The sequence below is a fragment of the Cladophialophora immunda genome (assembly GCF_000835495.1).
Source record: "Cladophialophora immunda strain CBS 83496 unplaced genomic scaffold supercont1.7, whole genome shotgun sequence".
NCBI classification, from domain to species: domain Eukaryota; kingdom Fungi; phylum Ascomycota; class Eurotiomycetes; order Chaetothyriales; family Herpotrichiellaceae; genus Cladophialophora; species Cladophialophora immunda.
Window position 1 is genome coordinate 2,820,278 of NW_015622547.1, and position 15,830 is coordinate 2,836,107.

The 15,830-nt window shown below is 55.0% G+C and overlaps 5 protein-coding genes across 5 annotated transcripts; 3 read left to right on the plus strand and 2 right to left on the minus strand.

The window, feature by feature from the left end:
- Nucleotides 1–183: 183 nt before the first annotated feature.
- On the minus strand, nucleotides 184–6,108 carry PV07_11699 (uncharacterized protein; the record flags this gene model as incomplete). The annotated part of the gene is made up of 5 exons (XM_016399161.1): nucleotides 184–4,786; nucleotides 4,834–5,094; nucleotides 5,157–5,239; nucleotides 5,331–5,584; nucleotides 5,635–6,108. 5 exons carry the CDS (start codon nucleotides 6,106–6,108, stop codon nucleotides 300–302), a joined length of 5,559 nt encoding a protein of 1,852 aa, XP_016243723.1. The 3' UTR covers nucleotides 184–299.
- A 1,794-nt stretch (nucleotides 6,109–7,902) lies between these two features.
- On the plus strand, nucleotides 7,903–9,844 carry PV07_11700 (uncharacterized protein; the record flags this gene model as incomplete). The annotated part of the gene is made up of 1 exon (XM_016399162.1): nucleotides 7,903–9,844. One exon carries the CDS (start codon nucleotides 7,903–7,905, stop codon nucleotides 9,643–9,645), a length of 1,743 nt encoding a protein of 580 aa, XP_016243724.1. The 3' UTR covers nucleotides 9,646–9,844.
- A 445-nt stretch (nucleotides 9,845–10,289) lies between these two features.
- Nucleotides 10,290–11,979, minus strand: PV07_11701 (uncharacterized protein; the record flags this gene model as incomplete). Its single annotated transcript, XM_016399163.1, has 3 exons — nucleotides 10,290–11,372; nucleotides 11,426–11,635; nucleotides 11,689–11,979. The coding sequence occupies 3 exons, from the start codon at nucleotides 11,977–11,979 to the stop codon at nucleotides 10,290–10,292; spliced, it is 1,584 nt and encodes a 527-aa protein (XP_016243725.1).
- A 969-nt stretch (nucleotides 11,980–12,948) lies between these two features.
- PV07_11702 (uncharacterized protein) lies at nucleotides 12,949–13,811 on the plus strand (the record flags this gene model as incomplete). The annotated part of the gene is made up of 1 exon (XM_016399164.1): nucleotides 12,949–13,811. Exon 1 carries the CDS (start codon nucleotides 13,368–13,370, stop codon nucleotides 13,809–13,811), a length of 444 nt encoding a protein of 147 aa, XP_016243726.1. The 5' UTR covers nucleotides 12,949–13,367.
- Nucleotides 13,812–14,699: 888 nt separating this feature from the next.
- On the plus strand, nucleotides 14,700–15,828 carry PV07_11703 (uncharacterized protein; the record flags this gene model as incomplete). The annotated part of the gene is made up of 1 exon (XM_016399165.1): nucleotides 14,700–15,828. Exon 1 carries the CDS (start codon nucleotides 14,824–14,826, stop codon nucleotides 15,826–15,828), a length of 1,005 nt encoding a protein of 334 aa, XP_016243727.1. The 5' UTR covers nucleotides 14,700–14,823.
- Nucleotides 15,829–15,830: the final 2 nt, after the last annotated feature.

Below are 15,830 nucleotides of genomic sequence, written 5' to 3' on the forward strand. Positions count from 1 at the left end.
TGCCGAGAGGGACTGTAGAGCAGCCTTGCATCCTGGTGAACGGGAAACCTTCGCCACTTCTCTCCTAACATGATCGTCTCTGCGACACCCCCAAAGCCACCTTGTTCATGACGTGAAGGGAAAAGTCGGCACGATAAAGCCTCTTGTATTACAAAGCAACCATGTATTCATACAAATGTCAAACCCTGACATGCCTTCTTCTCTTGTCAACAACACACGGGGAAAACAAAGGAAACGCCACATCTGCCGCATGGCCGAGAGAGGAATTGTCTAAGAAAAAGAAAACCGTCACGTCCTCATCAAGGACCACTCATCCAGACACCGATTCTCGCACTCCCGCCACAGAACTCTTGTTCATCGCCGACGCACAACATGGAACAATCACCCTCTGATGCCTGCGACCCTTTGCCCCCGTTGCTCACGATGCCGAGTTGATTCGAGCAATAACATTCCCTGCTATACTCCACGCCTGCGTACTTGTACCCTCTGGTTTGGCAGGCCGAGATGCAGAATTCCTGCGTCATGGAGGTGGCGTTGGAGGTGCTGTAGCCTTGCAGAGTGCGCTGGGAGGCGGAGGGATCTGTAAAGCATCCCTGGTGGGTATAGCCCGCTATGGTGGCCTTCGCGCCGGGAGGAGACAGCGAAGTATTGTTGTAGACACTCAGCCGACTGGGCCCACCGCACGTCTGCTGCGCATTGCCCGCGCACGGCATGTTACATCCCGTAGCGTTCACGGCCGTGGAGGGCGCGAGAGTGTACCCGCAGTAGCATTCCCTGGAGTACTCCAGGCCTGCGAGGGGCAGGTTCTGGGCCGAGCAGAACGAAATGCAGGAGGATATGGTCATTGCAGAGTTTGATGTGGAGGCGACGGAGAGGAGGCGTCCGTTGGGGAGCTCAGGGGCACAGCCGAGATAGACGGCCGGGAAGAACGGGTTCGATGGCACCGAGGACGTAGAGGTGCTTGTGGTAGATGTTCTCGTGCTGGAGCTTGATGAAGTGGAGAAGGTGGTCAAGCGGGTTGTTGTCAGAGTCGAAAGGCCAGTTTGGCTCGTGGCTGCAGAAGTTGAGCTTGAAGAGACTGTAGCACTACTAGTCGCCGAGGAAAGAGGCAGGAGGCTAGTAGTAAAGCCAGTACTGCTTGAAGATAGCCCGGACTTAGACGTGCTCGTGCTCGTGCTCGTGCTCGTGCTCGCACTCGCTGAGGACAAGGTCCTGGAGCTGGTTCCAGACGACGTGACTGAAGTTGTTGAAGGCGAAGCCGGTGATGAAGAAGTTGCTAAACCCGCAGAAGTTGTGGTTTTGGATGCGGTTGTAGTGCTCGAGGAGAAGGAAAATGAGCCAGGTGAAATTGACGAGGTTGTTGGCGACGCAGAGTTAGTACTGCTTCGGATCGAGGTCGTAGAAGTGCTCGAACTTGTAGGGCCAAGAGTGGTCAACGACGAGGCCGAGCGTGTAGTTGTTGACAAGGTCGAAGAGAATCCCGACGTCGTTGACGAGCTCAGAGACCGTGTCGAAACGGTGGTATTGAATACAGTACTCGAAGACGATTGGCTCAAACTCGAGACCAAAGTCCTGCTAAATGACAACGTCGCAGACTGAACCGAGGAGGTGGAAAACGTGGATGCACTTGTCGATGCCACCAAGGTCGAAGGTGCAATAGTCGATGTGATCAGTGTGGTAGTCCTCGTCACGCTCGAACTTGAACTCGAACTTGAACTCGAACTTGAAGGCGCAACGTACTGGTACAGGCTTAGGCCGTTCGGCCCACCGCAAATGGTTGACGAGTTGCCAGCACAAGTCATGGAGCATCGTCCATCTGTAGCTGTAACGGAGCCAGCGCCCAGGCTGTTCCCACAGTAACACTCTTGACCGTATTCGACGGCGAAGTACGTAAAACCGGTGCAGTTTCCGGCACAATATTGCACCGTCATGCCGTTTGAGGCGATTGCCTTGCCCGCCAAAGCACGACCAGGGATTTCCGTGTGGCAGTCGACATACTGGAAGTTACCGGCGCTGGGGACAATGCTTGGGCCCGTCGGGTTTGATGGCGGTGGAGGAGTAGAAGAAGCGGTCCAGTTCACATTTTGATACAGAGTCAACCCATTTGGTCCTCCGCAGGTGAAGCTGGCGTTGCCTGAACATGCCATGTTGCAACGTCCGTCAGTCGCTGGAGCGCTACCTGAGCCCAAGATGTTCCCGCAATAGCATTCCCGCCCGTACTCGACACCGAAATACTGATACTGTGTACAGTTGCTGGCGCATGTCTGCAAGGTAATGCTGTTGTCGGCAAGCGCAAAGGCACCGAGTGCGCGGCCTGGGATTTCAGTGTAGCAAGACTGGTAGGTGAAATTGCCAATTGTCGGCGGAATTGTTGGACCCGACGGCGGAGTGGGATTGTTGTTTCCTCCACCGGTTGAAGGCGGCGTATTCGGAAGGGTGCCGTTGCCATAGATGTACATGTTGAGACGGCTCGGACCTCCACAGTATTCCGTCTGGTTGTTGTTGCAGGTCATGCCGCAATCGGATGCACTGGCATTCACGGAGCCTGCTGCCAATGTATTTCCACAAAAGCACTGCCCACCGTATTCGACACCAGAGTACAAATAGCCTTGACAAGCTTGGAGACAAGAAGCCACAGTGTTGTTTGCGTTGGGCTGCACACTCAGTGCTCGAGAGTTGGATCCTTCGGTGTAGCAGCCCAAGCTATTGTATCCTAGAGTGCCAGGATTGACATATGGACCCGGGGCGTCGGTAGAATTGCCGTTCCACCGCGTGATGTCGCCGAAGAGGGAGATATATGAGCCAGCCCCATCGATGCCGTTGCCTCCACATATCTCATTGACGTTGCCGGTGCATCCAAAGTTGCAATTGGCGTCATCTACCACTGTCTTCGGTCGATTGTAGCCACACCAGCACTCCTGCTCATATTGTGTGCCAGCGAAGATGTACCCAGCTGCTGAGCACAAGGAAATGCACTGCTCATTAGTGTTGTTGGCCCCACTGTAGATGGCAGTCTGAAGTTGTCGGCCTGGATTATTCTCCTTGAAGCAGCCTCCGTATCTGTAGATGCCTTGCTGGGTGACCGGGTCCAATGGAGGTGCTTGTTCCGACACCGCATTGCAGAAGAATTGGATGTGCTGCTTCCCAAAATTCGGATCGTTCAGATTCATGGTCCATTGCGCAGTGCCATTGTAAGGGTCGACATTGATTTGACTCTTTGGGACCGAGCAGAAGAGAGTCGCGGTGAGATTTTGTCCCGCGTAGACCAGGGTGCCCTCTGCAAGGTCGACCTGGTTGTTGGCGCCGATGATGCTTCCAGCAATACCGAAAGGAGGCTTGCTGACAGTCACGGACAGTGCCGCTGCGTTAGCAGAGCCGTTGTTGGTCAAACGCATCTTCAGATACCTACTGGTGTTCTCCGTGACGTTGCCAAAAGTGAAGGCGGTAGTATTGTCGTATGAAACCCATCCCCCGTCAAGGCTCTGGAACTCGAGGACAGCATTCGGTTGATCTGACCCGGCTGCAAGGACGTCAATCACTTTGGTGCCGCCGTTGGACACAAATTGAACGAATGCGACGTAGTTGCCGGAGGATGGAGGGTTGAAGTTGATCGGGACGGTGACAGCGCTGTTAGGAGGAACTGACGAAGGCATATTGTAGAATGTGAAAGCTGAAACCACGGTTGCTGCTTGCGTGCCATTAGGCGAGATCCAGGGTCCAGTCTCGCCAACAATGGAATACATAATATTGCTGATAGATAGAGGACTGTTTCCAAGATTGCTGATGACCACAGATTGGTTGACTCCGCCGGCCTGCTGTCCAGTAATGACACCGTTCCAGCTGACAGTGTTTGGAGTGACCATTAGCAGAGCAGCCTGACTCTGGCCAGTTCCTTTGAGCTGGACAGGGGTGTTGATGCTGAAGCCGGTAGCTTGCTGAGTTGTATTCAAGATCACTGAGGAAGACAGTGGGCCAACGGTTTGCGGGGTGAAGGTCGCTTGAAATGAAAACGATTGCCCTTGAGCGACTGTCAGAGGGAAGGTGGGCAACCCTCCAATAGCGAAGTTTGGATTTCCTGAAAGACTGGCAGCGGTGACTGTTACCGCAGTGTTGGCTGTACATTGCACAATCATTGGCGCTGTGGTTGTGTTGAGATTAGCTGTCCCAAATTGAAGACCTGTACAGTTCAGGGGCAAATTGACAGGCGCCCCGTAAGCATACAGATAGCCAACTGTGGTGCCCTGGTAGACAATGCCATTTCCAAAGACTGGTCTGGTGAACTTGGTGGTTCCTGGTGTGACAAACGAGTTGATTTCCGTCATGAGTCCATTCTCGCCGGGGATGGCGTTGTAAATTCGAAGGTTAGACCCTTCGACATCCGACGTCCACACCAAGCCGGTTCCAGGCTGATCATTGAGCGAAGTGACAGTCCCGTGGCCGACGCCGAGGATGTAGGCATTCTTTTCGGGGGAATCTGCCACCTTGTTGAAATATGGCACGCCATCGTTGCAGGAGAATTTGAACACGTGAGTCTGATACTGGATGACATTGATGTAGATATAACCACCTTCGAGTGGGTAAACACCAGCTCCAGCATAGACCGAGTTTTCGTTCTGATAGACTTGAATCACGTTGTCCAGCTTGTTCGGTCCATTTTGATAGCCTCCGAGGTTGTCGAGATTGAGCCAATAGGTCTTTCCGCTCTTTCCGGTAACGACACCGATGCGTTGGACGTCGCCACAGGAGAATTGACTCGGGAGGAGTTCCAATGGCGATGTCCCGAGATCTGCGCCGAGTCAGCTTTTGTTTCGGCAGTGTGGGAACCATTTCTACCTTTGTCAGCACCATCAAGTTGTGTTTTTTCCCAGGGCATGAAAAAGTCGACGACGGTCAGAGAACCATCGTCGTTGATTGCCATGTGGACGGCAGCTTCTTCCAGTGACGTTGGTGGATTTCTGCCATTGACCGGTATCCCGTTGAGCTGAGAAGCATAACCATTGCCGGAAGCGAAGAACATAGAGCCTTTGTCGTCGCTCGCAAGACCACCACCAGACATCCACACACCCGCTCCTGGAACGTCAGGGCCGACTCCAGCTGCGTTGAGTTAGACACAATGTACCCTGATCGCAGTCGTTGGAAACGCAGTGGTGACTTACCACCTTCGGTCGCAAATCTTTCCACGAGCTGTCCGGTGCTCTTGTGCCAGCCTACAATCCAGCCGGTGAAGTTGTACTGGACACTGTAACGATTTGGTCAGTCGTAAAACGAAAACCGCAGAAAGAGAGTATCATCCCTGATTCTAGCAGCAGGTAAAATGGAGGGATACATACCAATGGCTAGCAAAACCGGCGTACACATAGTCACCTGTGTGAAGCAAACCAGGACGTTGATGATGAATCCCACCATTGAATGATCGAACGGGATTGTTTCGAGCCACCATTCCCTCGAGGTTGACTGGAAAATTAGGTCTTTCGGAGAGGTCAACGGTGCTGATGGCGTGAACGTAATAGCGACCATTCGGGCGGCCAGTCGCTCCCGTAAGACTTTGATCAATGTACGTCTTGGACGTCATATACCATGTATCCTGGTCCGAAGTTAGAGTTTGAGATCGAGGAAAGGTAAAGAGTAACGTACCGTATCTGGATCAATGACACCTGTTGCCGTCACACCAACGGTCGGATTGATATCCACGCATCCGTCCAGATCGCTGACCAGGAATGGGCGATGGAGGTTCCGAGATGCAACGATGACACCAGTGTTTGCAACTATTTTGTACACATTGTTCTGGGTTGTTGCAACATAGACATATTGAACACCATCCGAGCCAGTATAGACCAGCGGCTGAGAGAATATCTGTTCGGGGACGTTCTGGCCATTGATGGGATATGCTCCGGGGAGAAGGGTCTTGAAGAGGAGCCCGAATTGAGCACTGCCAACGACAGCGGGATCCATGTTGTGGTTGTTCTGGTAGCCGGTTCGGTCGTTTGATCCACCCCATGTAATGGTGTCTGTACTGGCAAGAGAGTCGGCATATTGTACGAACAAAACATTCAAGAAAAGGAAAATGGTAATGAGTGACGGTGCGGAAAAGAAAGCGAAAGAGACCATGGTTACAAGCGAGTGTTAGAAGAGTAAACGAGTGACTAAGGCAGAATGGACAGTAAACGAGTGGATGAAGAGCTTGTGCAAAATCTCAAAGAGAAGAGGGAAGCAGTCTGTGTAATATCATGGCCACAAATGCCCTCTTTGGGAGAGATTATAGGCAGCTTCATCTAGGCCTCGTCATCTGGATCGCGGTCTCGGCCATAAGGCCAAGTTCAGATAGCGGAGGACATTGCGAACCGGCCTGCAAATCTCGATCAGGCAAGCATTGGAATAAAATTGAATCAGGGGTCAGGTTCTGGGCTTTCAACAGACACCTGGATGCAATGGGTCTGTATATTCGATTTCAGGAGCAACATAGACCACCCGAGCGCTTCCGGTTAAGTGATACTGGTGGTAAATGCAAAACGCTAGGCAAGCAAGGAGTACTCGGTCCTGGCAATCAATGTCGCAGCTTCTATAGGGCAGAGCTGATAGTAGGCCAATTCCAGACGTTATATCAACAGCCAGTCTGAAGCAAGCCGTCAGAAAGGGTCGGGATGGAAAAAGACCTGTCAACTCTTGAAAAGGGGACCTGGAACATTGCTCGAGGGGTGGTGCGTAGGGGCAAGCCACATGTCCAGCGTGTTGGCGCGTCCCCTTTGCAGCACAGGCGTACAGCTCATTTCACTGTAACGAATAGGTCTGAAGGCAGACCGTAATGAGAATTCGGAAGTGGTCCAGAGGCCGCGAAGACATCACATATTGTGAGGATGGGGGATATATAATTAGGAATCATGGTTCACACATTGCGTGCTGGACGACGCAAGGAGTGGCAACGTGCACGGACCACCTGCCCAACCGCGACATGCCAAGACGCTAGGACGAGCTATGCCAGTAAGATATTAGCGGCTAGCTACGGAATATTACAAGTACGTCTCGACTACTCGGTACAATGTACCCAGTGCTCGATACCTGCCATTCTACAACACCAGACATGTCAACGTCGAATTCACCTTCCTGTTAAACTTCTCATCCTCTCCGCTGAGCCTTGCTCATAGTCGCATCAGAATTCTATTTGCTCAGGCATATGAGCATGGCAAGAAGCACTGGCGACATGGGCACTAGAAAGAGAGAGAGACACCACTCACAATTGTACGGCAGTGCTGACTAACGTTTTGGTTACAGAATGGAAGAAACTCTCGTCCTTAGGTAAGAAATCGAGGTCATTTACAGGTCCTGGGATCTACAGTGGAGTTGTGATTGTTGGTTTCTTCGTCTCTCACTGCGCGCAGCTTCGGTGCGACGTATGAGGCAGGAAGTTAGGTAAGCTTTGCCAATGCTACTGGTGCTGTGCTTAATTCTCTGTGGCTCCTGTTGATAAGAGGCTGAACAGGACTCCCCGTGGACTAAGAATTAGCATTGCTATGGCCATTGGGTGGCGCAAGATGCACGTCGTCGCATGCTTCCCAATTCGGACCCTGCCATTAACCGCGACTCGCACTGAACCTATCCAAACACTTGGATAAGCTGGGGCGTTAAACACCAAAGCATCCGTGCTTTTACTCCAAACGGCTAATCAGTGGCCGTGGTCTGATGCATTGCTTTCCACGTGAAACCCACACCTTTTCTGCATCCAGACAGTTACATATGCAAACCTCTGGCGAACACGAATGATCTCGATGGGGGCGGAAATGGCTCGAGCTCGGCTAATAAGGACCCTATGCCAGCGAGGGCGGTCGAGAACAGCGAACCTGCAACACCTGTCTCTGGTGGATGACAGACGTTCACTCAGAATCTCATCAGCGCCGGAGCGACGCCATGGCTCAGATCAACATCACGTTCCTGCCTGTGCTTGAACAAGGCAGTTCGCAACGGGTGCGCGAGCTACACCAGGCGACCGCTAGGTCTCATGCGGCCAGACTATCGCACAAGTGGCGAAAGCAGAAGCGATCCGACGTGGAGAACGCGAACCGCCAACGTCAGCATGTTGCCGAGGAGTCACAGCCGCCAGGCGCGAGCGAGGCAGCATGGAACCAGGCCTTGGTCTCGCCGGGTCTGGTTTCGATCCTGCAAAAGGGCAACTCGGACCCATTCAACGCCCTCGCGATCCATGTCACCCCGCGCGTCAACCAGATCTTGACCTTCTTTAAGCACGGCTATCTGCCGATGATCTATCCGGCCTTCATGGGCTCGGAGGATGCCATCCGACGGATCGAGGCGTTGCAGAATCAGGAATACCGAGACGGGGTCCTGGCGCTCCGCCTTGAGTGCAGCGCCCAAGCTCTCCTCTTCATCAACGTGGCCTTCATGATCAAAATCAGCCCCCATCGGGGTTTGGAGGACGAGGCGCTCCTGCTCAAGCACCAAAGCATCAAGGCTCTCCGCCGGGAATTGGTCAAGGGCAGCGCCGGCCAGACCCAGTCCCTCGTCCTGGACAGCGTGTCGATGCTGTTCCGCGGGGCTCTGATTGCCGGAGACCTGGACGAAGCGGCGCTCCACGCCAACACGTTGCGAAAGCTGCTCGAGCAAAAGTACGACCAGGAGGGCGGCGTGGCCGACCTCGGCTTCCTCCTGCGCGTCCTCTACCAGAACAAGCAGCTGTCGGTCTTCCGCTTCTCACTCTCCGCCTTCGACGTCGAGGAATGGGTCCCCAAAGTGCTCGCGGCCTATCTCGAGCCGTCCAAGGCCTACCTGGAACCCTACCGGCAAGCCATGCTCCGCCGACTCGACCCCTGTGTCTCTGCGAAGCCACTCCGCGCCTTGTTCGTCGAGATGCTCCTCGGGGACCACATGCTGGGTCTGCCCGCGGAATCGCATCCGGGGGAGCAGCTGTTCGGCATGGTCCAAGTCTGGATCCACATCCAGGGCACCATCCTGCACAGCCGCCTGGTCGACTTCATCCTGAAGACCTCGGCCTTGCACGGCCTCGACTTCGACCCGGCCACGGAACCGCCGCTGCCGAGCCCGCGCCAGAACCTCTACTGGCAGACCCAGCGGGTGCTCGCGCTCACGTTCCTGATCATGTTCGAGTTCAACCGGACGAACCTGGAGTCCGTGCAGACCGTCTTCGTCAACGCGCGGGACTTCCTCGCCCGCCTCAGATCCGCCCTGTCGCTGACCATGCACGCTGCAGAGCTCGCTCGTCACCCCACTGACGGCTCCAGTCGCGAGAGTGACTTCACGGGAGGACCACCTCACGGCGAGCACCACAACGCCCTGCTCTACGCTCTTTGCGTCGGCAGCTGGACGGAGAAAAAACACAATCCCACGTCCTTACCGTACCACGGCAACGGCGATGGTACCGGAAACAGGGGCAGCGGCAGCAGCGGCAACGGTGACGATAGTGGCAACCGCAGTGGCAGCGGCGGCGGCGGCACTGACCTTGGCAATGAGGACGACAATACCTGGTGGTTCGCGACGAACCTCGCGCGGCATGCAAGACAGATTGGTTTGACGGACTGGCAGGAGGTGAAAAGCATCTTGCACTGTTTCTACGACGTCGATGCGTACATGCCCGGTCTTGACAAGTGGGTGAATCAACTCCTTGCTGGGGGTACCTAGATGATCGGTACGAGGAGGATGGCAGTAAGTGAGTCCAGCCATTCCACCACGTGTTAGATGAGGTGATTGATTGATTGATTGATTGATTGATTGATCAGCCAGCTATGTAGCCGTGATTATATGCCGCAGAGTTATTACCCTCAGGGATGTGGGTGGACGGACAGATGGGTTAGGCGATGCTGGGACTGGGGAAAAAAAAGTACCGATTATAATAATGGTACGGGGTCCTCATCGAAAAATGGAAATGAATGGATGGGGGACCATTTTGATTCTCTGGTTCTGATTCCGTACCCGTTTCCTGATACGAATATAGCCTTCTCCCATGGCCTCCCTAGTAAGCGCACAAGAGAAAGCAACATGCCATTTAATATAGTCTCGGAGCGAGCAACCAGGCCCTGGAACCTCACTTTGGCAAATGTTCCTTCTGATCCCGCATCTCCTCGCCGAAATGGGCTTCACGCTCACCATTCATATGAGTAGCCGGTCATATCACCATTCTGACCAAGGAAGCAGGCTCTAGCACACGGTTGTCATAGCAAAGCCGATCCACCCGAGCAGCATCTGTGGAGCGATCCAAACCAGGCCAACCGCTGCGTCAATAAACCATCGCCTGCCAGCATGTCGGCGCATGCATGGTTTGCCCCCTACTCAACCGCCGGCTTGCACCGCACTTTGAGATGATTCTCCCCGTAAAAGTTCGGCAAGAAGGAGTCGCGAAAGCGCAAGTCCGCGGGCGGGCAGTCCCCGTCGATCTCCAAGCGCTCGAAGCGCCGCAACATGGTGGCAAAGGCGACGTACAGCTCGCACCACGCGAGGTTGATGCCCAGGCACGACCTCGGGCCCCGGCTGAAGGCGACGAGATTGGACTCGAGGTCTCTGCCCGCGGAGGTGCTGCTACGGAGCCATCTTTGGGGCATGAATGCGGTTGGATTGTCGAATATGGTCGCGGAAGAGTGGACAAAGATGCCTGAGATACCGACGACAGTGCCCGGGGGGATGCGATGCGAGGCGATGGTTGCACCTTTGGCTGGGACGACGCGAAGGAGAGGAGACACCACGCCTGGCGCCACACGCAGAGACTCTTTGATGGTCGCGGTGAGTAACGGGAGAGACTCGAATGTCTCAAAAGAGCTCGGAGGAGTCGCCAGATCCGGCCAGACGGAACGGACCTCGTCGCGGAGAGATTGGTAGAGGTCATGATTTGATGCCTGCAAAATGTGATTGAAGCCGACCATCAAAGTATTTCCGACGGTGTCACCGCCTCCGAACATTAAAGCTTGGGCCTCTTCATACAGAGATTGCTTGTTCGGGATCGTTTGACCTTTGTGCGCTTCAGGATCGAGGAGTCGATGATAAATGATAGGGTGCGGGGCTTCTTTGAGTATGCCTGGATTCGCGGTAACTTCGTCGACTTGGGTTCGTAAGATGACTTGAAGACGCGTCAAGCCTGCTGTCTCGGGTGAGGCTTTTATGGCGATATTGGGCGGGAGAGAAAAGACGAATTTGCGGAACCAAGGCAGATGCTTGAATTGGATAAAAGCCGGCCCGGATGCTTCCATCGCTTCAATGATAGGGGCATTGTAGCCAGGAACATCGATGGCGTTGACAGATTTGGCGAAGCAGAAACTAGTAATGGTGTCCATGGTAAAGCATCGGAAGGCGAAGAACAAGTCCGACGACTTTCCTGCCGCGAAGTCCTCAGAGAGTCTCTGCACGAGATGGTCCATCTTGAGGGCAAGAGAGTCAGACAGCTCTCCACAGAGATTCCGTCTTTACTTACATTCTTCCGGACAAGGGACTGCATCTGGAGAATATTTCGTCTGGAGAAGAGCGGCTGCAAGACATCCTTGCGCTGCTTGGCCTCGTGATATTGGAGGAAGCCAAACGAGGAGTGATCCTCGCCAAAGCATTCGTACAATCCCTTGTCCTTGTCCCAGCGGTTCACATTGTTGTAGACATCGTGGTACGCTTGGGGGTTAGAGAAATGGAGCTTTCAGAGATCAGTCAAGGAAGCAGCAAAGTGTCGGCGAAGTTTGTCTAGACCTCGTTTGGGGCAACACGAATCACGTCTCCTTGGTGCCATGTTAGTGCCATCCATCTCGCAGGTGTCGTTGACTTGCCATAGCGTTGATGCAGCTCAACCAGGACATCAGTCCAGCTTCTCTGTAGGAATAGCTCGACATAAGTCTTGTACCACCCTGATGCCTGGGCTGCAAGGGGACCTGGATAACTGCGGAGGGGATGGAGAAGGACGTTGTACCAGAGTTGGGCGATCTGGAGGAACAGCCAGGCGAGGGTCGCCAGTAGGGCAACTGAAAGAAGAATGTTCCACATATTGCGGATGTATTGATCCGCATCACCCTCACGAGGAGTCGCGTGGAAGTGTTCCGAAGCAGCTGTTCAGAAGAGTCTGATTCAGAGCTTGAGGCATAAACCTAGAGGTTGCAATTGAGGGCCAGCATTTCGACATGCCCCTAGCGCCATCATCCCCCCGTCTGCGCAGATGCAACGGTGAGAACCAATCCGAGGTTGGCTTGTCTGGTGGTTGTCAGATAACGAGCCGTCACGGCGATGTGGTGTTGCACTTGACAAGCGCCCAAACACCGACGAAGCTTTAGCGGACGCTCCACTGACCCCGCTTGACCAGATGCTTATCTCGAGCGCCAATCGATCTGCCGAGGGGAGGAGGCGGTCGTGCAGCAAGAGTCCAGCTTGAGATAGCAGCTCGCAGGTGTCGGGGCCAGAACAAGACACACAATCCCGGTCCTTGGTTCAGTCGCTTGCTTCACGGACAGTGATGACCGTATTCGCGGGAAAAAGATCCAGAGAACAGGGACTGTCGGCGATCCGATCCATGGATCGTCGCAACACCGATGATCAGGGTCGGTCTCAGTGTCTGCTTCTTTTGCGGTCTTCTCAATTCTTTGTCGCCTATTCCCACGCCACGAGACTTGGAAAGAGAGGACAGAACACAAGATTACAGGCCATGGTGTGATATTTGTATTGGCAAACACACCCAAGAATGCATACCAAGAGGCTATGCTGTGATGTGTGCGATGGCTCAATCATGGGATCGCGGGGAAAGGCCCAGGACGCGGCCAATGAATCGAGCGTGTCGTTGGGCGTGTTTCGTGTCGGTTCGCCAAGTGACGCAGCCTAGAACACACACGGCGAGGTGTGTGAGCCCTACCAAGCGAGCAGGTTATCGAGGGACATGTACGAGGCAGAGATGTGCCTGCGTCTCGAGGACCACGCCCACAGACACCCACAAATACCCATGACGTTGGCCTCCAATCGAAAACACCCCAAACAAAACCAGTCACCAGATCCTGGCGCCACTCAATTCTCCCTCCCTGTCCATCTCGGTCTTCGTTCCTGAATCCACCATCATCTCGAATGCCTCTGAAACTTGAAAAGGACGGCCCACTCGACCTCATAATACATGTTGAGCATCCAGGATCCTCTTCCCGCGGCAACGCAACTCTGGCCAAACTCCGCCTTACCGGCTCTCATCCCGCCTGGCCCATCTCTCCCGGACCAGTTGAATCATTTTTCAGTCAACAAGTGAAAGAACAGCAAGTCGACTTTTAAAGCGACATCTCACACGCGAAGCATTTCTCTCCTCTCACTGTCACCATCTCAAGACTCCAAAGAGAAACAAAACAAAGGAGCAAAAACACCCCGACACGCAGAGGCAAATAACACACCCCGGACAAAAAACGATGGCATCACCACCCTCATACACCGCCACGGCCGACCCCAGAAGGGACCGACTGCCGCCGTACAGGGCGTCGCACGGCTTCGCCAACAGCCAAGAGGAACTCGCCGCGCTCAGAGAATTCGCCGAGTCCAAGTTGTACGTCGAGCCCGGGTCGAATGGTATGTTGCCCGACGTCCGCGGCGGGGCGGGAGGGCTGCAGTCCCTGGCGTGGGGAGGGCCGACGGGGTCGCGCAATCCGTACTGGGAGGTCGGCTGGCCCGAGCCGGAGAGCAAGGAGGAGCGCAAGAGACGCAAAGAGCAGGAGAAGCAGAGGAAGAAGGAGGAGAAGGAGCGGGACAAGGACAAGGACAAGGACAAGGAGAACGAGCGGAGAGGCAGTGTGGCCGAGAGGCTGATGAGGGTCATCAGTCGAGGCAGCAGTAAAGACGGCGACACGGTTTCTTGACACGAGAAGAGATGGTCCTTTTTCTTCGTTCGACTATCTGCATTTCCTCCCTCGGCCGTGCATGTCTATCATTGCAGGTTTCCACGAGCGTTGTTGTTTGCGAAAAGTCGGGCTGGCTCTTGGCTGGACTCCCCTTAGTGGCGATCGGAGGAGGGGGATGTGTTGATCGGCCTCATTCCGTCCTCTTCCCCCAGCATTTATTATTTAGCGGAATGCATCAGGTCTTTCTTTGTCACCCACAAGCACACCCATCATGGCAAAGCATACGATAGCCGTGGACGAATACGCTGCTCCTCTCGTTACCGTGCCAGATCTGGGGCTTATCAATCGCCAATACGCACTGCACCACTGAATACGCCGCTCCGTGATGGCCCCCTTGCTCAGGGCCACCAGGGGCGGCGTTTGGTGCCTAACCCACTCGTATCTGGGCGCTACCTAGGTATTGGCCCATTATTTGCGTCTGCAGAGTGGCGTCTGGCTCCGTAAGGCAGTAGTCACCAAAGGGGGCATAATTCCATATCTAGACTACTACGGTACCTGGAGTAGCATACACTCATTCCTACCACCGCCATACTCAATATTTCTAGCTGCGTCGTAATACAGCCCGACTCGGCCTCTCTATGCGCCGACCCAGCACCAGTTCCCCATCACCCTCGCGGGACGGCTTTAAGAGGGGTCGGTTGGATACAATGATATCCCCGAGAAAGACAGATGGAGGTGACTGATATGTGGGCTCGATCTCATGAACTAGGTACTGTAGGTATAGTGTTGTGGATCACTTAACCCCTGGTCTAGGTGTGTGGCGCGCCTGCAGATGTATACAAACTAGACCTCGACACTTTGTATAAAATGGCGACGGAGTTCCCTGAATGACAGCAAAGATCAAGCAGAGAACAGAGCAATTCTTCAACTTTACCATTCAACGCTACTTACCGACCTTTGTTCAGAAGAACCAATTCCCTCACCTCACTTTCTCTCCACCACAAAGGTCCTTGAAACGAACGAACAACCCATGGATTCGCCCAAGTACTCGGCCTTCACCGTGCTGGAGACGGCCTACAAGGTGGTCGACAACCACCACCCCATCCACGTCTACACTTTGATCCCCAAGGCCCTGCCGTCGCCGCGCACGCCGCGGCCGGTGCTGGTCAAGTTCCACGGCGGCTTCCTGATGACCGGCACGGCGCTGTACCCGGACTGGTTCGCCGGGTGGCTGGTGGCATACGCGCTGCGCCACGGCGCGGTGGTGGTGCTGCCCAACTACCGGCTCGCGCCCGAGGCCACGGGCGTCGAGATCCTGGCCGACCTGCGCGACTTCTGGGCGTGGCTGGGGGCTGAGTTCCAGGGGTACCTCGCCGGCGAACCGGCGGCAGGGGGTGAGGAGGGCGTCCAGGTCGATTTGGGCAGGGTGCTCACCGTGGGCGAGAGCGCCGGCGGGTATCTGTCCGTGCAGAGCGTGTTGCTGGAGAGTGGGCCGCCGCCGGGAATCCGTGCCGCGATCGCCATCTATCCCGTCCTGGACCTGAAGGCGCGGTTCTACACCGAGGAGTACGCACCCAAGGTCGTCCTGGGCGCGCCGACGATCCCCGGGGAGGTCATGGCGGAGCACCTCCGCGCGATCGAGGAGGACGCAAAGCGCGGGCAGAGGAGGGTGGTCAGTTCGGCGACCCCGCCGGAGAGGCTGCCCCTGTGTCTGTCGATGGTGCAGCAGGGCCTGATGACGAAGTTGCTGGGCGAGGAGAGGGTCTTGTTCCCGCTCGAGACGGTCGAGGATGTCAGCCCGCACCAGGTGCCGCCCGTCTTGGTCATCCACGGCCGAGACGACACCGCGGTCCCCGTGGAAGGGAGCGAGAAGTGGGTGGGCAAGGCCAGGGAGAAGCTCGGAGACGCCAAGGTCGCGTTGGTGGTCCAGCCTGGCGAACACGGCTTTGACGCCGACGAGAATGTCACGCTGGACACACCGTGGTTGAAGGATGCACTGGTGCCCATTACCAAGGCGTGGTTGGGGACGGAATAGGA